Source organism: Danio rerio, chromosome 10 (assembly GCF_049306965.1).
Source record: "Danio rerio strain Tuebingen ecotype United States chromosome 10, GRCz12tu, whole genome shotgun sequence".
In the NCBI taxonomy this organism is placed as follows: Eukaryota; Metazoa; Chordata; class Actinopteri; order Cypriniformes; family Danionidae; genus Danio; species Danio rerio.
Genome location: NC_133185.1, coordinates 27,960,564 through 27,986,080, shown reverse-complemented (window position 1 = coordinate 27,986,080; position 25,517 = coordinate 27,960,564). Strand labels below are relative to the sequence as shown.

The window sequence follows — 25,517 nt, the reverse complement described above, 5'->3', positions numbered from 1 at the left end:
TGCGCCCCTCTGGCCCAACCGAACCTGGATATCAGAGCTCTCCCTCCTCGCGACGGCCCTCCCTTGGCAGATCCCTTTGAGAGAGGACCTACTTTCTCAGGGACAAGGCACCATCTGGCACCCTCGTCCTGTTCTCTGGAGCCTCCACGTGTGGTCCATAGACACGAGGAAGACTTAGGTAACCTGCCGCCCGCGGTGGTTGATACCATCACTCAGGCTAGAGCCCCCTCCATGAGGCGCGCCTACGCCCTGAAGTGGAGTCTATTCACTGAGTGGTGTGTCTCTCGCAGAGAAGACCCCCGATCTTGCCAGATCAGTGTTGTGCTCTCTTTCCTTCAAGAGAAGCTGGACAGTAGGCTGTCGCCCTCCACTCTCAAGGTTTACGTTGCTGCCATCTCCGCTCACCATGACGCGGTGGCTGGCGGCACCGTGGGAAAGCATAACCTCATCATCCGGTTCCTCAGAGGCGCTAGGCGAATTAATCCAACTCGCCTCCTTCTCACGCCCTCTTGGGATCTCGCCCTCGTTCTCACGAGCCTGGGATTTGATCCCTTCGAGCCACTCGATACAGTATCTTTAAGATTTATGTCCCTGAAGACAGCTCTGCTGGTCGCGTTGGCCTCCATTAAGAGGGTCGGGGACCTGGAGGCATTTTCGGTCAGTGACTCGTGCCTGGAATTCGGGCCGGGATTTTCTCACGTTATTCTGAGACCCCGCCCGGGTTATGTGCCCAAAGTTCCTACCACTCCTTTTAGAGATCAGGTAGTAACCCTGCAAGCGCTGCCCCCGGAGGAGGCAGACCCAGCCCTGTCCTTACTTTGTCCAGTTCGCGCTCTGCGCATTTATGTGGACCGTACTCAGAACTTTAGATCTTCTGAGCAGCTCTTTATCTGTTATGGCGGACGGCAGCAGGGAAGTGCCGTGTCTAAACAACGTTTATCCCACTGGATTGTGGAGGCCATTTCATGTGCTTATTTGAGCAGAGGCCAGCCGAGCCCTCCAGGAGTGCATGCGCACTCCACTCGGAGCGTTGCATCCTCTTGGGCGTGTGCGCGTAGCGCCTCTTTAACAGACATTTGTAGAGCTGCGGGCTGGGCAACACCCAACACATTTGCAAGATTTTATAATCTGCGAGTGGAGCCGGTTTCCTCAAGGGTGTTAGGTACCTTTGGTGATTGAGGAAACAACTCGGTAGGTGTTGTACACGCTTGCGGTGCCTTTTTTTCCCTAACACGGAGAGATGTGCACCCTCCTGTCTGTCAGTAAAGTTCCCCATTCGGTGAGCCCTGCAGATTCCTCCGAGGCCCCCAGCACTGACTCAGCGGAGGAGTCACTTGCTGGCCCATTACGTAGTAGGTCTGCCCGCTGGTCAGCCCGCGTTTTGGGTATAGGTGCCTGCTATGGCCGATCCCCGCTGGTGATCCCCATATGCTTTTCCGCCACGGTTAAGTTCCCCCCCTGGGCGGACCCGTGCTTTCCCTATCTGCTAACCACCTTCTTATGCGCACTCCCCCTTTCAGGGTTAGTCCATATGTAATTCCATTTGTTTCCCCCTATTGGGTGCAGATGGTCTCCGCAGCGTCCTCCCTACTGGGATGGCACGCTTCCCAACGTACTGTCGTGTATTCCTAGAATTATCTAGACGCTAGCGACTCCCAAAAAAGATACCTATTCCGTAAAACTTCTTTGAAGTAGGATAAGTTAGGGCCATGGGCACGTTGGAGGACCACGCCTCTCGTGATCTGGGTGCGTCACGCTTGCCTGACCGCTCTCTCATGGTGGGTGTTGGTAAGGTGCAGTCATTATGGCGCTTTCAATGGGCTCCCATACGTGGATTTTAACAATCAAATCCACTTATAGTGCTGAAGTTCCCCCCGAAGGGGAACGTTCGAGGTTACTAAAGTAACCCTTCGTTCCCCGAGGAGGGGAACGGAAGCACTATACTCCGTCGCCATAATGACTGTCCCTTAGCTGTTAAAAGTCTCTTCAGCTTAAAAAGGATAGCGTCTGCTGCGCCAGGTGAGCTTATATACTCAGTTGATTGCTTATGTCGCTCACCTGCGCAGGCTTGCGCTGCCAATTCATTCTTAATTGGCCCGTTCAATACTCTTTCAGACGAGTAGCTTCTGAACCGAACCTCCCATACGTGGATTTTAACAATCAAATCCACTTATAGTGCTTCCGTTCCCCTCCTCGGGGAACGAAGGGTTACTTTAGTAACCTCGAACGTTTTCTGTTATATGTGGGCTATAGTTTAGTAGGAGTTTAGTATTTGCTTTGGCTTTTGTGGGTTATGTCGTTAATTTCTTGGATGTGGCAGTCACAAGATACAGGAAAAAACTGTTGATTTATTCACATTGTTTTATGATTTTTACTGTTGCAACCCTGACCTGTGAGCAAGATCCTTAGTTTTGTCATCATTAAGACATTACAACACTCTACACCAGGGGTTACCGATCTCGGTCCTGGAGGGCCAGTGTCCCTGGAGGGTTTAGCTCCAAATTGCCTCAACACACCTGCCTGGATGTTTCAAGTATACCTAGCAAGACCTTGATCAGCTTGTTCAGGTGTGTTTGATTAGGGTTGGAGCTAAAATGTGCAGGACACCGGCCCTCCAGGAACAGGTTTGGTGACCACTGCTCTACACAATGCCAATGAAATGATTCAAATACTTGTTCTAAAGCAGGGTTGTCAAACTCAATTCCTGGAGGGTCGCAGCCCTGCACAGTTTAGTTTCAACCCTGCTCCAACACACTTACCTGTAGGTTTCATACAAGCCTGAAGGACTCAATTAGTTTGATCAGGTGTGTTTAATTAGGGTTGGAACTAAACTGTGCAGAGCTGCGGCCCTTTTGGAACGGAGTTTAACACCTGTGTTCTAAAGTGACGCGTTTTAAATTAGCAACCTTTTTGCTTAACTGTGAGGTCAACAAATCCATGTTACTCAAACAAAAAGGGTTTTTTAAGACACTCCATGTTTTTGTTATTGCAGACTTGTACTTTCAAACAGTTGTATAAATACAATATCATAATCATAGCAATGAGATATTGGTTGTAAATTAGTATTAGCACTTCTGTAATTGATTATCAATATCAGCTATACAGCCAGCCATACTTGTGCACTATTGCTTATGTAGAAACTGATTTGAAAGATTAGTTCGTTCACCCAAATATTCTGTTATTAATTCAGTTTATCAAGCTGTTATTAAGTCGATTTAACCTCCTGAGGCCTTTGTTCATCTTCAGAACACAAATTAAGATAATATAGGTGAAATCTGAGAGCTACCAGACAGCAAGCTTCCTGACTCATTTGAGTCCAGTACAAGAAAACCAAAAACTCAAATAGTGCAAAACAAATCATTTGCCTTCAGTAGTTCAACTGAATATTATCAAGCTGCGAGAATATGTTTGTGTGCACGAAAATAATGACTTCATTCAACGTGCTGATTATGTGTTCTATCATCAGTTTAGTGCTCATCATTTTTTTTTACCTAAAAATAGAAATTTACTGTTAATTGAATTTCTTCTGGCCACCTAAGACATGGGGGACATTTTCTTTTCAGCAAAGCATTTTTGTTTTAAACTGTGGTTCTTGGAAAGAATGCAAGTCCGAGGCTAACAGTAAAAAAAAAACATATGCAGGCAAGATCAAATGAATACCTGGGACTCCTGAGGTCTCACAAAGTGAACAGTTTACAACATCATTACCTTTAGTCAACATGCTCAGAACAATGATCCTGTCTCTTTAATTGGGAAAATTAGGTCTGACTAAATTTGTTCTAATTGGTCCTCCTCATCTGTTTTTAGAAATTAATAAATAGTAATAAATAAATGCACACACAAATGATTTGAACACTCAAATTTGACAGTTTTAATGTACACAGTTGATTGAGTGTTATTAATGTATACACACTACCTGACAAAAGTCTTGTGGTCGATCCCAGTTGTAAGAGCAACAAATAACTTGACTTCTAGTTGATCAATGGAAAAGTGGCAGAGAGTGGATTTTTCCGTTAAATCATTAGTTGAACTGCATCCCAATCATCAAAAATACTGCAGACGATTTATTGGAACTCCCATGAACCCAAAATTCTCACAGTATGAGAATTAGGATTGAATTCAGTATGGGGTGAAAGATCTTGTCATGTCTGCTGTAGTGCCATCTTGTGGTTTTCTGGACACTAGTTATGTTTTGGTTTGTTCCTGCTTTGTAGTTCACGTGATCACTAATTGTTTCCAGCTGTCTGTCATTGTCTAATTATTGTTGTCTTTATAAGCCTTGTTATGTTGAGTTTAGTTTGCCTTTGGATTTTTGTTGTTTTGCTCGTGCACCCTGTTCACCTGATTCTGGTTTGTTTTGTCCGGCTCTTATCTGTACCTAGTCTGCTCACTGACTCATCGTTTTGGTTTGTTTGTTTGTTCACTTTGTTTCATGTTGTGATCATATTTTTGAATTCCTGTTCTAACTTTGTTTGATACACTTTTGTTTATTGTGTTGTACTTTTGTCTCTGTTCGATTGTTGAACCTGGCCTGTCCCCTTATTTATTATTAAAACTTCTATTGCTGCATTTGGATATCTTTTGTATTTTTGTAAGCCCATCGTGACAGATCTGCATAGTGGATGGCAACATCAACAGCCTGAGGAATCAAGACATTTGTGCTGTACATTACATTACAAAACATAGAAGAGGGCATATTCTTCAGCAGAATAGGGCTCTTGAAAGCAAATAAGATTAAAGTGCTCCAGGATTGGCCAGCCCAGTCACCAGACATGAACATTATTTAGCGAGTCTGGGGTAAGATGGAGGAGGCATTGAGGATGAGTTAAAATAATCTCTGGGAGTCCTGCAAGAACACTTTCTTTGCCATTGCAGATGACTTTATTAAGTTATTTGATTCATTGCAGAGATGTATGGATGCAGTCCTCCAAGCTCATGGGAGTCATAAACATTATTAATTCTTGTTCCACTGCAGCAGGACTTTATATTCTACTCTGTACATTATTTCTTTTAAGTGACAAGACTTTTGTCTAAGCAAAGTCAGACCTTTTTGTTCTAATTAAATAATTAATAAATCAAGACATGATCATATTTTATTGTGGTAAAATAAGTGTCTTTCCTTTCATGAAAGCCACTTGTGATGCCAAATGATCAACTAAAAGTCAAGTTATTATTTGTTGTTCCCAAAACTTGGATAGGTGACAAGACTTTTGTCAGGTAGTGCAATGTATATTAAATCATGCATTTCTAATGACACTGCCATGATACTAGCAAACTTTGAGCAACTCAGTAACTTTTTGACATTCCTGGGTAAATTATGTTTGACCACATTGCACATAACGCATTAGCATCATTTTAAGCTTATAACAGTGAATAAAATAAGCACTTCTGTGAATAGCACATGCTCCTTGAAAGGTTCATTTCCTCACTGCTGACAAATGAAAAAGCATGTAATGTAATGCTGAAATAAATAATTGGATTTTTCTTGGTAACAGTGAAGCTGTTGAGTGCTGTTCTTGACCTCAATGAACAGTAATACTGCATTATTGAAAGGCAATTATAATATTTCACACAGTCTTTCAATTATTTACAATGTATTATTGAAAAAAAATAAATGAACATTTATGAACAGGAAGCATGATTCAATGAAAAAACATTAAGTTTCATAGCTTATTTCAGATCATCAACTGAAGGAGGGAGATTAGGGTGAATTGCTTCGCTGACCATCAAACAACAGACACTTTGCCTACACAAAAAGAAAGAAATCAACATTCAATAAAATATTCATACATAAATTCTATAAATCAGGACATTTCTTTTACAGATGTCATTTACTTTTTTTTACATCCAGTGAGTGACTAATATCCTCTTGAAATAAATATTTTGTAGACAGACAGACAGACAGACAGACAGACAGACAGACAGATAGGACAGACAGACAGACAGACAGACAGACAGACAGACAGACAGACAGACAGACAGATAGGACAGACAGACAGACAGACAGACAGACAGACAGACAGACAGACAGACAGACAGACAGACAGACAGACAGACAGACAGATAGATAGATAGATAGATAGATAGATAGATAGATAGATAGATAGATAGATAGATAGATAGATAGATAGATAGATAGATAGATGTCTCTACTTACCTCATGCCAGCGTAGTGTATCTCGTGGCAGCCAAAGATAGCAGTGAGGACACGAGCTGACACACTCCTCATCGTCTCTCCTCCTCATCTCTCTCGGACTGTCACTGTCCCACAGCGGAAAAGACACTGACCGAGAAGAGTGAGCAACTCCAAAATGAGGCCTGGGGTCTCGCTGGTAGTGCACACGACCACCACTGGAGGACAGTGTTGGATCCTCACCGTCCACCTGAAACCAAACTAAACACTCACTCCATCTAGCGGACAGACTCGGGAGTTACACGTCACATATTACACAGATACATAATTTACAAGCAGATGAAACGGTTGCAACAAGACACCGAATGCACGCCAGATCGTTGAAATCCAACCCCAGAGTCTATCTTGTGCTAAAAGGATAGATGAACTATCACTGTCCTAGTTTTTGACATCACACACTTTAAAAACATGAGCTTGTCACTGTACCTGAGGTAAAGCGAGGTCCTCGATGGGGAGAGATTTCAAGCAGTACCAACAGAGTTCGAGAGCGACTCCTATATATGTAGCAAAGCACACACTCATTACTATACTCATTGTTATCAGCAACAGTAAATTAATGAGTATCAGTGAACAATGTATTTATTACAATTTATTTATCTTGTTTGTTGTTACTTTAATAATCAGATGTAGGCTAATTTGTTATTAAAAGTGTTACCATTATTTAACCAGGAAGTCTCATTGAGCTTTAAAATCTCTTTTACAAGAGAGAACTGGCCAAGATAACAGCCATACAATAAAACAATTTTATAATACATAAACACCACATAACAACATTTTATCAGTCCTCTCAAAAAAACAAACAAAAAAAAAAACAATCAGCTGCTTCCTATACCACTCTCTTTATAATGCTTTTAAATTCACAGATAGACACAATTAGTCTTTTTAAGGATAGACAAAAAGTCTTTTTTCAAATTATTCCATGCCCTAATTGCACAATAAGAAAATGCAATTTTTCCTAGCTTTGTACAAACTGGAGGTATATTAAAAGATATATTTTAAGCTATATTTTTTCTCGATAATCTACCGAACAAACCATCGTTATACAATAACTTGCCTAATTACCCTAACCTGCCTAGTTTACTTAATTAACCTAGTTAAGCCTTTAAATGTAACTTTAAGCTGTATACAAGTGTCTTGAAAAATGTCTAGTCAAATATTATTTACTGTCTTCACAGCAAAGGTAAAATAAATCCATTATTAGAGACGAGTTATTAAAACTATTATGATTAGAAATGTGTCAAAAAAAATCTGCTCTCTGTTAAACTGGAAGAAATAAACAACGGCGCTAATAATTTAGGAGCTAGGGCTAATAATTCTGACTTCAACTGTATAAATATATAATGTCATAATATATAATGTAATGTGTATTTATATAGCGCATTTATTGTCTATGGCCATACACCCAAAGCGCTTCACAATCATTCACAATCATGAGGAGGGAGAGGGGGGGGTCCCCTCCCCACTACCACCAGTGTGCAGCATCCACTTGGATGATGCGACGGCTGCCACAGGACAATGGCGCCAGTGCGCTCACCACACACCAGCTATTGGTGGAGTGGAGAGGCAGTGATAGAGCCAATTCAGTGGATAAGGATGATTGGGAGGCCAGGATCGTAAGGGCAGATAGAGGGACTTTGGCCAGGACACCGGGGTTACACCCTTGCTCTTTATTGAGAAGTGCCATGGGATTTTTAATGACCACAGAGAGTCAGGACCTGGGTTTAACGTCTCACCCGAAAGACGGTAACGTCTCATCCGACATATATATTTATGTGTGTGTGTGTGTGTGTGTGTGTATGTATATACAATTAAAGTCAGAATTATTAGGTCCCCTGAATTATTAGCCCCGCTGTTTATTTTTTCCCCAATTTCTGTTTATCAGAGAGCAGTTTTTTTTCAACACATTTCGAATCATAATAGTTTTCATAAGTCATCTCTAATAACTGATTTATTTTATCTTTCAAATTAGTTGCCCCCACCCCACTCTTCACTTTGATCTGCGATGACCCCCTTAAAGATATGCTAATTATACAAAGGAACTGTTAGGGCTCAGAAAATGAAAGTGCTGGACTTTAAAGAGGGAGCGTTGTTGTTGTTTTAGAGGTGTTTCTACAGGTGGTTTGTTAAGCCCACTACCCTGTGTGAAGTTCAATTCATAAATGCACAATAATTTTTTGAGATGTTGAGTGATCGTAAAAAAGTGGTGCAAATGTGCAAAACTGGTGCAAGTGTCAGTTAAAATGATGAAAAATTTGATTTTCTACAGGTGGTTTTTCAGCCCCACTCACCTGTGTGAGGGACACTGATGTTTTGAGGTTTTCGTGTGGTCTCTGTACATAGACTTGAATCGATGAATTTTTGCATTTACAAACTACAAATGACTTTTGATAACCAGCATTTTTAAAATATTTATTATTCTACGCCAATTTGGGCGACATGGTGACTCAGTGGTTTGTGTTTTAGCCTCACAGCAAGAAGGTCGCTGGTTCGAGTCCCAGCTGGGTCAGTTGACATTTCTGTGTGGAGTTTGCATGTTCTCCACGCGTTGGCGTGGGTTTCCTCCGGGTGCTCCGGTTTTCCCCACAGTCCATGCACTATAGGTGAATTAAATAAACTAAATTTACTATAGTGTATAGGTGTGTGAATGAGTGTGTATGGATTTTTCCCAGTACTGGGTTACATTTGGAAAGGTATCCGCTGTGTAAAACATATGCTAAGGTGGTGGTTCATTCCGCTGTGGCGACCCCTTATGAGTAAAGAGACTAAGCCAAAGGAAAATGAATGAATGAATGAATTATATGCCAATCTGTGGGGATTTACCAGTGATATATTACTCTGCACATACTGCTGTTTCTACAAGGTTTTATTTTGACCACAGAACAGACACCCCGAAAATAGCCCAAAGTAAACAGCCTGTGTGCCGGCCTTTGTTTCCCGTCATGCACCTGTATAAACAGCATTTGCATTTCAGTGCTGAAAATTTGCACAAGGACAAACTGTTCAGCACTTTTAATGTACCTTATCGGTCTGATCATCAGTGTACGCATTTATCAGCAGTTTCAGACGTACTGTGTGTGTGTACAGGAGTCGCTGCCAAGGCCTGTGTAATGTTTGGGGTCTGAGTGGATTCGGGTTTCTGCTGTTTGACACTCTCACTAACACAACAGCTCCCATCCTCGCATGAGCAGGCCTGTGAAAGAGAACAGAGGAGGAGGATTAACAGGGTTTAGAGACAGTTCACAAACAACACGTTTTTGAATTCGGTTGCAAGGCTTCTTTAGTCATGTTATGTAAGCTTGTGCGCTCTTGCCTCTCTTTCAGACTTTTTTAAGACTGGAATTATTAATGCAACATTCTTGAAACGCCTCACTTATTGGGCCCTGATGAGATGTTTTATAATTAAAAAAATGTAGATATTTTAATTAGTAAAATACAAAAGCTTTTATTTAAATAAATAAAAACATTAGTTTAATTAAAAAAAAATGACAGAACATGTAAATTAATTAAAAATACTTAAAAAAAATTAATTGTAACATTTTTTACAATATTTTAATAAATAATCTAAAATTTTATACATTTATTTCACAAATAAGCAGTTAGGAAAAATATATAAAAACATACATAAAATAAAAACTATATATATATATATATATATATATATATATATATATATATATATATATATATATATATATATATATATATATATATATATATAATTTAAATATGTATAAATAAATAATTTAATACATATATATCTGAGTAAAAAATGCAGCTCAACAGTTATTTATTTTTAAAAATAACATTTTAGACTCATTTAATAATATTAATTTTCACAGTCTTTTTTTTTTTAACCAAGAAATTACACACGAGGCTGTTCAAATTTGTCCTAAGACAAGAATAAGAATAGTTTTAGGACAAACTTAATGAAAGATTGTGATCCACTTTAAATGTTAACTACTGTACAGTCTTTTAGTGGCTGTTCAAAGAATAGGAAGATGGTGTAAACATGGTGGTGTAAAAGTGGTGGTGGTGTAAAAGTGGTGTAAACCCAGCTTTTAAATTATAAGATAAAAGAAATGTTTATTTACTCGGGTTAAAGTGCCATTTAGAACAGCTAAAACTCTTATTTCAGTACAGCAAGAAACCCCAAAATTTAATTGTGCTATATCAAAATCCTTAAGTGTCATCACTATAAATCTCCTGCAAAATATTTCTTACATTTATATAATGCTTTTCTGGGTAGTCAAAGCACTTAACACATTTTTAAAAAATGGTAAAACTTTATAATAACAGTACAAGAATAATGATGTATCAATATGTAAACTAAACATTACTATAAATTAATGATAAGTCAATGCATGCGCTAATCATGAACTAACTTTAACTTCAACATGAGCCACATCAGTAAATAACGGCCACCTTAATTACTTGTTAGTACATGTTCTTAATGAATGCATTAAATAACATTTAAGTTTAAGTTAAGAACTCATAAGCTGTTATTGTATAATTATGTCATGACTTTACTTGGAGGGGCACATCATCATTAACTCATCCTTAACTCCTCATGAACTCCTGTGGTAAAACTGTATATGTTGACAGAACACTTTCTATTGTTGTTCAGTGTAAACACACTAGACAGATGTGTATAAGGAGTTCATGAGTAGTTAAAAATAGGTTAATGATGATGTGCCCCTCCAAGTAAAGTCATAATATAATTATACATTAACATGAGTTCATAATGCTTAAACTAAGGCAAGGCAAGTTTATTTATATAGCACATTTCATACAAAGTGGCAATTTAAAGTGCTTTAAATAAACAAGAATAAAAGAAACAAGCATAAAAAAACTAAGCAAAAACTAATGTGGTAACTAATATATTAAGTAACAAACAAGCATGTGCAAACAAGTAATTAAGCCGTTATATGCACTCATGTGACTCATGTTGTAGTTAGTGCATGCCCTAACTCATCATTAGTTCATAATAAAGTAATGTTTGGTTTACATATTGACACATCATTATTCATGTATTGTTATTGTAAAGTCTTACCAAAAAATAGTAATTGATAGTAAATATAGTGTTTTTGAACCACACTATAAAGTATACTTGTATTAATCTGTTGAGGTAATTCGATCATAGCTGTGGCAATACAACTAACATAGTTATGCACAAATTAGTGCTGTAAGTTTTCTATACCAGAGTTTACTATAGTATTAACTAAAGTATTTTATGCTTTATTTCATACAGTTTATCAGTTCACTACCTGCCTGAAAAAAAAAATATATTATTAATAATAGTAAATACTATTGACCTTATTCTACAAGATGGAAGTGCACTTGTTTTGCGATAGTTTTAAAACTTCCGATTCAGTTGCCTGAAGATGGTGGAAAATGGTCAAACCCCTTTCACTACAAGCGTGTTCATGACTATACCAGAAAAGTAGAATAATACAATACGAAAACATCAGTTTGCAATATCAAGCAGGATAACGAACTGTTTTTAACGTCTAAAAATGAATGGAAGTGAATGGGACTAGAAGTCTCGGCCCAAAAAGATTCAAATGGCTGTGCCCGCTTATACATGCAAAATAAGGTCAGTACTTTAAGTAATCTGCTGTGGTAAACACAACAACTGTAGTAACCTAAACAAATTAGCCAATACTGTAGTTTTCTACAACTATAGGGCATACTACACTGAAAAAAAAAAGATGTCTGCAAAATTTTTGCAAACAACCTTATGTGTTGAATTTAAACAAACAAATTGAATTTAGTAAAGTTCAACTTAATTTGTTTGTTTAAATTCAGCCCAAATTATTTTTTACAACCTCTTAACTTAAGAGAATTTAGTAAATCCAAGGAATCATCTTTAAATATTTTTTTCAGTGTATATTCAATACACCACTGTTTACTGTAGTAAAATCTAAAGTAGGTCTACAGCATTCATTACAATTTTTCAGTTCACTGTAATTAATATTACTAAATTCATCAACAAAAATGTAAACACTATAGTTCATACAGTATAATACACTTTACAGGTTGAAAAACACTATATTTTTCATAGGAGTACAGAAATGTAAGATTTTATGCTAATTTTACAGAGATTTATGATGACGAGTATAGTGTATACAATAAATACTACAGTATGTTGAAGCCTCCATTAACAACATCATGATACCAATACAATTTAATACACTTTTCCAAAACACTAGTCTTTACTATAGTATTTTTATGGAGGTTAAATAGTGCATTGATTAAAATAATAGCTGACCTTCTCCTGTTGGTCCTGTGGAGAGTTTTGTTCACTGCTGCTTTGGTCAGTTGGACTCGTTCTGCATTTGTTTAAGAAGTAAACACAGAAGTTAAGGCACAAATCTGCAGTGTTTGCTTATGTTTGTTTTACATTGAAAGCCCTTACACATGGCCACGCTTCTTTCTAAACAGCGCCTGTACAGTCTGTCTCAATTACTGCTGTTTACCCCTCACCGAGAGGTTATCAATTAATCCATCTGCCTACGAATTACACAACAAGGCTTGAGTTTCCTCAGCCGAGACCTTCAAGCATGCGCTAGCCAAAACATCAGCATTTAAAGAGACAGTTTACTCCAAATAAAAATCCAGTTATCATTCACTCACCCTCACCTTTAAAAGTTTTTTCTTCTATTTTATACAGTATATTTTTAGGTATAAAGTGTAATTATTTTTTATTAAAAGTGAAAAACATACATGTGGTAAACAGACCACATAAACAGAAATAATGGAATTAACAGGAATGTGTATAAACAGCAATGATAATTTGAATAATATTGGTAGCATTTAAATAGTATTTAGCAATTATAGTCATAATATTAATACAAATTATATCAATAATAATACTTAAGTATGATTTTGAAAAAGTGATGTCAATACTAATCTTTCTTGTGATAAACACACACACACACACACACACACACACACACACACACACACACACACACACACACACAGACACAAACTTATTTCGAAAAATGCTGGAAACAGTGATAGCCACAAAAAAAATAAAAAATAAAACACAAGTACAATGTACATTCTTCTAAGTATCTTCTTTTGAGTTCACGAGAAGAAAGAAACTAACACAGGTTTAGATCAAGTGAAGGTTGAGTTAATAATCTTCTTATTTAAAAGTGAACTGTCTCTTTAAGCGTTGCATTCTTTGAGAGCGCACTTACCCCATTTGGGCCGCTTGACCGCCATTCACAGTCCCTGCCATTTCGCTGACCTCCCGTTTCCGTGTGTTCAACCTCTTTTTGTTGGATCTGCTCTTTCATTGTGTCTCTCTAACCCCTTCTCTTCTTCTCACGGAACGGAAACTGTGGCTCTTCAATATTTAATGAATCTCAAATGGCTCACAAGCAGATTTGCTGTAAAGAGTGACAGCGGCGGAGCTCAGGTGTCAGGCCGTGTCTGCCTCAGTCTGGACGCCTCAGCTGAGGATAAACACCCCTGGGGGACATTTTACCCCATCTGCCACAATGGCACTCGATGTAAACATCAACTGGATTACGCCCCAGAGACAAGAGGGCTGTTTGCACACACAGAGCGGACCTAATATAGTACCAAAGAGAGAGTGTGACTGCATGTGGAGTGATATTTATGAGTGTGTGTTCAAGTGTTTCTCCCTGTGGGCTTTTAGAAAATCGACTCTTTTAAAAGACTCTCTTTAAAGACACTCACATTTAATTTGGCTACTAACAATTCCTAAAACTGTGTGTGTGTGTGTGTGTGTACATGACATGTATGTATAAATATATATATGATGTTTAACAGAGCAAGGAAATAAGTCAGTCTAATAATATTTTTTCTTTTGCAGAAAGTCTTTTTTATTTTATTTTGGCTACAGTAAAAGCGGTTTTAAAATTTTTAAACATTATTACATTATTTTTTAAATATAATAGCCCCTTTAAGCATTTTTTTTTTCGATAGTCTATAGAACAAACCATACTTATACAATAGTAATAATTCTGACACGCACACACAGTTGAAGTCAGAATTATTACATTTTTCAAAGATAGGTCTATGAATAAAATGTAAAAATATCAAATATAAGTTTAAATTTTTTTTTATAAATATATATTTTGTATTTTTATAAATATTGTCATTACAGATCCATTGCATTTATACTTTATTTATGAAAATATTTTATAGTATCTAGTATTTTATTTTGATTTATAAATAGATATATGTGTGTATATTTTTGAAAATATATCATTTTACATTTCTATGAGAGAAAAAAAGAAAGGAAGAAAGAAAGAAAGAAAGAAAGAAAGAAAGAAAGAAAGAAAGAAAGAAAAAAAGAAAGAAAGAAAGAAAGAGAAAGAAGCAAGCATTAATAGGCCAGACTTGTGATGTTTACACAACAAAAGAAAAAAAGACTGAAATCTATTACAGTCAATAAAAACCAACCCCAGGGACAAAAAGGTGCCCATGAAAAAAGCAGCCCTATATATGGGAGAGATGAGTGCAGGAGGAGAGAAGCCACGCAATGAGCTTGTTACTCTGAAGGTGGTCGGCCACTTTACAGAGCTGCTGGAGAAGTACTTACAGAGGGTGAGTCACTCAGACCTTCACCTTTATTCTCTCGGTTTCACTCGCTCACTCCATTCTCTCTGACTCCATCAGCTCCTCAACCCTCTTCACCTCCCCTCTTTTCTCTTTCAAATGCACCGCCGACCCGACTGGCAGATGAATGAATTGTTGATGTTGTTTTCCCACTCGCTGTTAACCTTCTGCAGGTGTTTCAGCGCAGCCTGTCGTGATCAACACTTTTCAGGACGAGTCCTATTAGCTTACAGTCATAACACGCGGCATCTATAGCTACATCATAAAGATAGCCAGTCGCATTTAGCAGACGATCAAAGCACCTGTCATAGTTCCTCTTGTCTCACTGTCAGAGCATTCAAAGCTCAAATGAAAACATGCTGCATGCTGGGAAACGAGAGCTGTGATGGCAGTGCTGTCAAAAAGCAAATCATTACACAACTCAAGTCCACATGAACAGTAAGTTGCCGAGACTTTTAGTTTAGTATGTTGATGTGGTATTGTAGCTAAGTGGTTAATGCTGTCGCCTCGCAACAAGAAGGTCGCTGGTTCGTGCCCTGGCTGGGTGAGTTGGCGTTTGAGTTGACTTAACTTATTGGGTTTTACAGTACTCAGTTTGAGTTCTCTTAATTAACTGAGTTTTGCTGTATTCAGATTTCTTCATTTACTCAAATGAATTAAGTTCACAGCCCTCATTAGGATTCGTTTTTGAACTTAAATAGCTTGTTGCAATCGATTTCCTCAAAGGGTTTGAGTTACCTTAAAGGGCACCTATGGTGAAAAATCTAGCTGCATAATAACATATCTTTGTAGTAATGCGTATAATCATATCAAAAAGACAGGACATGCGCAAAGCAACCAACAATAAAAAGTCTGTTGAGTTTGCTAGAATCATCAATCATCATCAAATGTGATCAAGAAGAGTTTGTTTTACAAGTTTACAATGTTTAAAACAGTGCATGTTTGTAATGAATTACAGCAATTTAATTCAGATTTACTTCATCACCACAGCCGTGTCACAACAATTATAAATGAAAATGCTTCAGTTGGCACAATAGCCTAGTGGTTAGCGCGCGACATATGGTGCAATAGCACGTCAGGGCGTCGCGAGTTCGAATCCTGGCTCGACGACATTTCCCTACCTCCTTTCTCTCTCTCTCTCCCACTTCGCTTCCTGTCTCAATACTGTCCTATCTAATAAAGGCAAAAAGCCCAAAAATAAATCTTAAAAAAAAAAAAAAAAGACGCTTCAATCCTGGCTTGTGGACGTTAAATAAGGTTTATTTTGTACATTAACATAACAGATATCTAATTATCTGAAACGGTGGGTGGGGAGGACTAGCCTTAAAGGCCCAGTACACAAAAACAGCAACAAACTGTTTAGAGCTATAAAATACGAACTCTTGAAAGCTATAATAGATTATCGGATGGGTGTTTTGAGCTGAAACTTTACAGACACATTCTGGGGACACAAAAGACTCATATTAAATCTGGAAAGAGGGGTAACCTAGGTGCCCTTTAACTTTTTGGGTTTTACAGTGTTTTTAAAGTAATTCTTACTCATCCTCTTTCACAGTTACTTTGGTCAAAGTATTATTTACTAATGTAGTAAAAGTAATTCCTGTTCTCGGGTGGAATTCCAACATTATCAATGCTCAATTAGTATTTAAAATACCACAACCGAGTGAAAAAATAATAATGTTAAAGCTTTTAAGGTTGGCAATAACCTGAAAACTACACGAAAAAATGGCAACTTTCTGAAATGACATAACAGACAAAACACATGCTTTATTGATTAGCCTTTATAATATTCATGTATAAAACATAAAATATCTCACCTGTGTGTCCACATAATGGAAAGTGTTTGCTTATTTTCTCCAATTGTCTTGTGAAATTGACAGTTTGAATTCAACCTTTAAGGCTGATTTATACTTCTGCGTTAAGCGCAAGCGAAGCCCTCGCCGTGTTGCATAGCTCTCGCCATGGATTACACGCACCTCTCAAAACATGTAACTATACATTGTAACTATACAACGACGCATATCGCAACCTCTGATTGGTCGGCTCGGTACGGTGACAAGCATGGGCAGTGCTGAGAGCAGTGAGCCAGATGAAGTGAGTGCTTACAAGTGTTGAGTCTCGTGAAGGAGCTCCAGATGGAAACTTTTTGTTTGTATTTACCTCATGATTAAAGTTGTTGGACGTCCGCCGGTTCCCGCCTGTGAATGAGCGAGTTTTAGCTACTTGTAGCATTCAGAAAAAACTAAATATAGCCTTTAGTCAAACTTACTTGAAGAACTTCAGTAAAGTTTACTGCCATTGTAGTACAGGGTAGGGCTCCTTTGAAATTAATATGGGACCAAGGTGCAGCCGAGGACTGGCCATCCAGAGTCAGAGATATACACATACAGTACAGACCAAAAGTTTGAACACACCTTCTCATTCAGAGTTTTCTTTATTTTTATGACTATGAAAATTGTAGATTCACACTGAAGGCATAAAAACTATGAATTAACACATGTGGAATTATATACATAACAAAAAAAGTGTGAAACAACTGAAAATGTCATATTCTAGGTTCTTCAAAATAGCCAGCTTTTGATTTGATTACTACTTTGCAAACTCTTGGCATTCTCTTGATGAGACTTAAGAGGTAGTCATCTGAAATGGTTTTCACTTCACAGGTGTGCCCTGTCAGGTTTTATAAGTGGGATTTCTTGCCTTTTAAATGGGGTTAGAACCATCAGTTGTGTTGTGCATAAGTCAGGTAGATACACAGCTGATAGTTCTACTGAATAGACTGTTAGAATTTGTATTATGGCAAGAAAAAAGCAGCCAAGTAAAGAAAAACGAGTGGCCATCATTACTTTAATAAATGAAGGTCAGTCAGTCTGAAAAATTGGGAAAAGTTTGAAAGTGTGCCCAAGTGCAGTCACAAAAACCATCAAGCGCAACCAAAGAAGCAAAGAAAGAAACTGGCTCACATGCAGACCGCCCCAGGAAAGGAAGACCAAGAGTCACCTCTGCTGCGGTGGATAAGTTCATCCAAGTCACCAGCCTCAGAAATCGCAGGTTTTTAAACAGCAGCTCAGATTAGAGACAAGGTCAATGCCACACAGAGTTCTAGCAGCAGACACATCTCTAGAACAACTGTTAACAGGAGACTGTGTGAATCAGGCCTTTATAATAGACTATGTGCTAGTAAACCACTGCTAAAAACGGGCAAGAAGCAGAAAGACTTGTTTGGGCTTAGAGAAACAAAAAATGGACATTAGACCAGTGGAAATCTGTGCTTTGGTCTGATGAGTCCAAATCTTTGGTTCCAACCACCATGTCTTTGTGCGACGCAGAAAAGGTGAACGAATGGACTCTACATGCCTGGTTCCCACCGTGAAGCATGGAGGAGGAGGTGTGACGGTGTGGGGGTGCTTTGCTGGTGACACTGTTGGGGATTTATTCAAAATTGAAGGCATACTGAACCAGCATGGCTACCACAGCATCTTGCAGTGACATGCTACTCCATCCCATTTGCATTCAGTTGGACCATCATTTATTTTATCAACAGAACAATGACCCCAAACACACCTCCAGGCTTTGTAAGGGCTATTTGACCAAGGAGAGTGATGTGGTGCTGCGCCGCAGTCACCGGACCTGAACCCAATCGAGATGGTTTGGGGTGAACTGGACCTCAAAGTGAAGGCAAAAGGGCCAACAAGAGCTAAGCATCTCTGGGAACTCCTTCAAGACTGTTGGAAGACCATTTCAGGTGACTAACTCTTGAAGCTCATCAAGAGAATGCTATGAGTGTGCAAAGCAGTAATCAAAGCAAAAGCTGGCTACTTTGAAGAACCTAGAATATGACATATTTTCAGTTGTTTCACGCTTTTTTTGTTATGTATATAATTCCACATGTGTTATTTCATAGATTTGATGTCTTCATTGTGAATCTACAATTTTCATAGTCATGAAATAAAAAATAAAAAAACTTGTTGACTGAGAAGGTGTGTTCAAACTTTTGGTCTGTACTGTATATGCATAAATCTATGATCAGGAGTTTTCCCGGTGGTCAGTATGCAAATATTATATTTAATTATGAAAAGTAAAATTTTTCATCACTTTTCTAGATCAATGGATAAGTGGTCGCACAGGCATTGCCGACAAAGAGCATGTGTTTGTGTGCATGAAAATGTATTATCTCCCACCCTGTTAAATTTGATCTAATCCTGTTAAATTTGATCTAATCCCCTGCTTTAACTTCTAATTCTAACAGAGGGAGCGATTCGTTTGGGAATGAATCCCTTTTATGAACGACTCCGCATCTTGTTGTCATATTTCATTTATATTGTTTGCTTATTTTATTCAGTCAAAATAGCATAATCCATAGTATTTAGTGCTAGTTGGTGCTACTTTACTTTATGGTAAGTGCAGTAAGTGACTGTGTTATCATCAAAGTTTGGTTCTGCCTATGAAATATTCTGCCTTTATGCTTTGTTTTCTCGTTACTACGCCCATACACAGTGCTAAAGTCCAGCATCTTCACACTGGCTTTAGTGTTGACGAATGAGGTTGAAAGACTTTTGTCCTGGGAGCACTGTACAAATGTGGCGGCAATATTGACGCATGCTTATGGTCCGTACGCAAATCTAGTGTATACATCTATTCAAATTTTCAAACACAGAAGAAAACTTTGACTCAAGATTACCTTAACAAACATTTTTTTTTCAGTGGATTAACTTGCGCAGATTAATTGCTGACCTAAAGAATAACAATGTGCGCTAGACATGGTATATATTGATTTCACACAGACTTCAATGCTGTACATTCGCTGCCATACTTTAGATCAGGTAAACTGACACATGCCAAAAGAAATCTGTGCAAATGCAATAAAAGAAAGAAACATCCTGCGAGACACAACGGCAGACACCAGCAATCAGCTCTTAACGGACACGCTGACAGCTCTTACGGCGAAAGCAGAGGGTATAATTGAATGGTAATTACATGGTAATTATCATCATGCATAAAGGTTTGGCATACAGAAAAGGAATGGGGGGAGGATGGATTTGGGGAGAAGCAGAATTTTTTACTTCATCCTCTCTTTTTTTTACAACCTCTCCTAGATTTAAATGATTCTGTTCAATTACGGCTAATCACTGAAATCCAGGAAGGCCACAAATGGGGGGCTGTCTATCTACAAAGGTCTTGGAGGCACTTTGAAGCACCTTAGAGAAAGTTTCATCCTGAGAGTGTGTGTGTTTTTTTTTTTTTTCGCTGTGTTGGTCGGTCGGCTTGGCAGAATGCATCATTAGAGCTGGCGTCTGAGTCACAGTTATTATCAACCACTTTTTTTTTTTACCTCTGAAGTACTGGCCCCACTGTCATCAGGCTGTGTTTATGACTGATTTTTGCAAGCATGTGTACGTGCGATCACGAGCAACAGATGGAGAACATGGGGCCGCGGCGTGCATTAATGACTTGGAACATTTCGCTTGTGAAGGTTTTGAACAGTCAGGCGTCCATTTACAGTAATTACCGGCGTAACTTAACAGACTCTTTGCATATTTCAATGAAACTGTTTCAAAATGGAGGTTGAGGCAGAACATAAGTGGCCATGACTCACCAGCCTCCGACAGCAGCGCCGTGAGACTTCTTATGCTCATTCATGGCCCTCTGCGTTTTCCACACAAAAGCTAAAAGAAAGGAATGAGAGAAACACATCAGAGCCACATAAACGACTGTCCCCCACCCACCCCGATAGGCACTCTGGTCACTAATGGAAAATTTTCAAGCAGTAGGATCGACCACTAAGGAAGATGTTTAGAGTGCATCAGCACGATAATGAACGCCCGTTTGGGGTTAAATCCCACCGCCAAGGGGTCACGCTGGTGTTTTAACCAAATGCATGTGAGATGGGCCTCATGGTGGTGGGTGTGTTTGCGTGTTGCCAAATGCAGGTGTGTTTGAGCATAATTGAGTTGTGCATTGTGTCCGAAGTCATGGTGTGGGGGAGTGGGCTGCTGTTTGTGTGTGAGCGAGGGAGAGGGTGTAAGTGCTGGAGGTTCTGCAGTGGTGCATGGCAGTAGATGACTCACCCGTCAATCATGTGACTCATTAATCACTGCAGCTTTCTCTCTCCCCACCCCTCTCTTTCATTTGGTCTCAGTGTGTCTCCATGTCTATTCCCTTCACATTAGTCTCCTTTTATTATTCAAAGTTCTTCTTATTAGCCAATGACTTTCATCTTCAAGCGTCTCATTGAATGGCATCATTCTCAGGAGGGTGAAAACACGGATTTGTTTTTGTTTTTTTCGCATGCATTCAGATCTTATTTCCTGTAATTTGGCGTGTGATGTTTGGTAAATACGTTCAGTGTGTTTTCTCACGTCTTATTCAGATGAATATGTTTGTCGCGGAACAGAGCGACATGAGTAATGCAGTCGTGACTTGTAAAGGTTTTTAAGAGCTGTGTATGTATGGGTTTCATAAATGATCTTCATAGGCACGTGGAGGATCAAATCCCTTTGAGTATGTGTTTTCAGCGTTTTTGAAAAGGCTTGTGGAAAATGCAGATAAAATTCAAAGATGTACTGGGCATGCTGGTTCAAACTCCCTGTGACGTCAAATGCAATTTCTGCTACAGGTGAGATAAGAAACGGCATATATCGTCCCCTCTGTGCTACAGAAATTCATTAATTTCTGCGCAGGATCTGATCAAAGACGTCCCAATAAGACATTTGTTAAAAAACTGACTTTAATAAAATAATTGCTTTTATTTTTGTCATATAGCAAAACTAGTAATCAACATGCTGTTATTTACACATTGCACACACACTTGTTTTATTTGACACTGTACAACTTACAATCTGGAAGTTGACAACAACAAATTCCTTTCACAAGACAATTCACTGATGAAAACACTTGCTATAGTAATTAGAGTTGTCTTTGTTTTGTTTTTTTTTATCTTTTTTTTTAAATAATCACAGTTTGATCAAGGAAATTTTCCTCAAATTTGGCAGATTTTTTTTTGTGATTTTTTTTTTAAAGATGCAAATACAGATAGACGTGCAAACTGTTCACCCTCAGAGTTTTCCTCACAAACTTCAGACATTTGAAAACTTATTTTTAAGAACAAACATTACTATACAGCGTTCTATTGGCTCTCGAGACAAAGATCCTGTACTCAGTTGTTAAACATTAGAGGTAACCCACAGTTACAGGGGCATTTTTCAAATTTCTTTAAAATTTTGGCAAGATGTGAAGTTAACACATTAAATCACATGTGTACAGGTATTCCACCAAGTAGATTGACAGGGCACCGACTTAGCAAAGATATCCACCGTTTTGCATTTCTGTGAATAAAATGGAAGATTTAGTTTCAAGCATTGTTTACAGCGTGCGTGACTGAATCATTTTTTTTTTTAAGTGGTGCAAGACCTGCATGCACATGGATGAGCTAAAACAGTGATCAGTATTAAGGCAATAGGAACATTGATCAAAACAATCCAACAGACCCTCAGGAAAAGCCTGTAATAATTTGACAGTTACTTGTAAGTGTAACTTGCGCCATAGCAATTATTACTGTGCCCTGGAGTGTCAAGAATTCAACCACAAGCCTTGCTCTTCAATTAATCAAGTGTTTCCTAAAGAAAATAAATCTTTGTATAAACATGGGACTCTTGCAATTGGCACCAAAAACGTTTTCTTTTCGCCATTTAGTTTTCTTTTATATATATATTTCTCTTTTTTCACATGCAAGAGAATCAAAAACATACCTGAATGAAACCTTACAAATTCACCTGTTTATTCTCTCACCAAATTAAAATGTAAACTGCGAGAGAAACAAAATGAGTGCACGCAGAGAGGTTCTGATGTAGCAGCACCTTCTCTTCCGTTCCTGATTTGGAATGTATCAAAACACAAGAGTGGAGAAGAAACACCTAACTGTCTGCTCACAGCCCTGTCACTAAAACCCCCTGTCAGCTTTTTCTCCTCACTCTTTCATCGCTTGATTCATCGCTTGAGAAAATCCTGAACTCTCCAACTGTCTAAAATAACCTACGATTGTAATAAATCTTCTCAATGAAGTTCTCCAGTTCTTCGTCACTCTCCTGTGGAGACTCCGGCTCATCATACACATAGTCTGGTGGATAAATGTAAGAAGGAGCTCTCCCACTTGGAGGAGAACGTGGTTTTGGCATAGGGAGAGCCTGGTAAGTTCGGGGATGGGGGAGAATGTAATTAGATATGACAGTGTCAGGTTGTGGGTAGGGGCTCTGGGAGCGCTGAGGGGCTTGCGCCCATTTCCAGTCCCTCGTCTTGGGCCTGTCTCTGTACCTGCGGTTTGGAGGCTTCAGACCATACCCCATGGAGCCCCCAAAGTTGTAATCAAATGACAGAGCAGGATTTGTATAGAACCGAGGTTTAGGAGCGGGGAAGTAGACTGGGTAGTAGGCTCGATATGGCTTCTGATAATAGGGGAACGAGGGATAGGCCAGAAACTGCTTTTGCGGCTTAAACCAGTAGTCCTGTTTGCTGAACTTGCTTTTGTTTTTCTCCTTATACCATTTCTTATATGGGTCGACTGTATAAGAGGATTTCTTAGGTGATTTGGGATACTGATATGCCTGAGGCCTCGGCTTGGCTTTGAGGGGAACTAGAGGACGGAAACGAGGGGTGTTGTTCTGGGGTAAATCCTTCCTCTTTTTCTTCTTCTCCTGAACATCACTGATTATTTCAACCACATCATCAGCAGGCAAGTGCAGCTTGCTGGAGATCTCGATCAGCTTGTCGATGGTTTGGGGATCCATCTCATCATCATCATCACTGTCCTCTACCTCATTCGAGCGTTTGTCCTCTGCTACATTGTTCAGAAGAGCCACCTCATTCATGTCTCTCATGTAGGAGGAGGATTTCTGCTTTCTGCCCATGTACTCCAGAAGCATGTCAGAGGCGATGTCTGCCAGTCTCTGCTCCTCCTCACGAGCCTCCTGTGCTTCTGCCTCTTGCCGCCTTACCTCCTCCTGCTCTGCTCTTGCCCGTGCCTCTTCTTCCTTGCGGGTCAGAATCTCTTCCTCCTCCTCTTCCACAAAGTCAAAATCGTCCATAAAGTTTCTTTCAAGCTGCGATGGGCTTTTTGTTCGCTCCTCCTGCCACTTCAGCTTCTTGGTCGCCTGGGCCAGCTGCTGGTTATAGGCTTTATAGCCTTTTAAAGGTGGGAGGATCTCATTGTCTTGCAGTCCGAGGTCAATATTTTGGAAATAACCCCTGGCTTTGCGCTGGAGGGAGGAGGCTACGTCAGACTGACTCTGCAGTTCTCCATCCACTGCTTCAACTGTATTCACACTGTTCTCACTTCCATCTTTTGGCTTTTCTTGTTCCCCATTTTCCTCACCTTGATGAACTGACTCTGATGATTTTTCCATGTCCTGCTCCATCACTGCATGATTCCTTGTCGCCTCTATCAGGAGTGCTTCTTCAGAATTCCCCTTAGCCATCTTCTCTCTAACTGGGTGGTCGAGAGCCTCAAGCAGAACTGAGGCTAGAGCACTGGCAGAGTCCATATCTGAGACAAGTTCCTGTCCCAGGGGTTTCTGGAGCAGGCTGTCCACTTTCCTGTGTGTCCAAGTATCTCCTTCTGTTGCCCCCGGGTCCTCTTTTGCCATGTGGAGAGCCTCATCGATGCTGCTGACTGAAGATCTCTGCTGAAGTGCAGGAGCAGCCAGGGCCGGCAGGGGGGTGAGGCTGAGAAGGACTAACAGGAGAGCTGAGGTGCTGGAGGGGTAGCAACAGCAGAACATGACCATGCAGAGAGGACAGGATGGGGGAGAGGGGAGCACCTTATAGAGACAAAGGGAAAGAATGGTGATTAATCTTTTTATTTATTTATTTACATGAAAAGTGTATTTGCATTTATATTTTTACATTTAATAAATAGAAGCACAACGTGAGTGCAGTGAAAATTGTTTAGATTAATTGGCATGATTAAATATTAAAACGTGCGCTGGCTTTTTACAACAGTATGACAGATACACACTATTACTTTTTTCACAATAAATTACTTGTTCCGCTTTAATTAAAGCAAGTCCACGCAGAGACTGCGTATAAAAGCAAGCTCGAGCCAATTCCCCGGGTGCCTCTTCAATGATCACTTATTGAGTCGGATTAGCGAAGCACCAAAACAAGGCGGCATATGGTTAATGACTAAATTAAAACTACACTTTGTCAGTGGAAATTATCTTGCAAAAGCATGCCAAGCATGTCTGAATGAATGAAACCGTATAAATGCACCTGCACTCTCTCGGAGCAGTTTGTGAATGAAAACCCTCTCTGACAAAATAATACAAGCAATATTTATTTCATTTTTAAATGTGCATTCGTTCATGTAAACACAATATGTTCGTTTATTTAATGCCGTGTGTGTGCGTTCTCTCCCGTTTCTGCTTAGGAATTTTAATCAATGAACTCAATGCAAACTAATCTTCAAAATCCCCATTCCCACGCACAATCTCATAATAATGTTAATGTCTCAGATTTTAAATTGCTCTAACACACAAAAAAGCTCAGACATAATATATAAGAAAGACAAAGACACGCGTCTTGTTTTCTTGCGGGGGAAAAAGGCGAGAAATTTATGAATGAAACGCTTGTTGATCGATCGACCAGCATTTTCTTGAATGACTCGCACTGACATCCAACAACACGCGATCTCAATGTAAATAACATGATCGGAAAACTTATCTCTACTCTTTAAAAAC

At 39.2% G+C, this 25,517-nt stretch overlaps 1 protein-coding gene across 6 annotated transcripts in view; it reads right to left on the bottom strand.

Annotated features, from left to right (window-relative positions):
• Window positions 1-21,583: 21,583 nt before the first annotated feature.
• The window catches only part of LOC110440071 (uncharacterized), a 66,213-nt gene continuing 62,279 nt past the window's right edge, over window positions 21,584-25,517 (bottom strand). For all 6 annotated transcript variants that reach the window (XM_073914713.1, XM_073914709.1, XM_073914712.1 and 3 more), the window contains one exon: window positions 21,584-24,599. In XM_073914713.1, coding sequence (XP_073770814.1) covers window positions 22,809-24,599 — 1,791 coding nt within the window. In that variant the 3' untranslated portion in view covers window positions 21,584-22,808. The remainder of the gene's footprint in view (window positions 24,600-25,517) is intronic.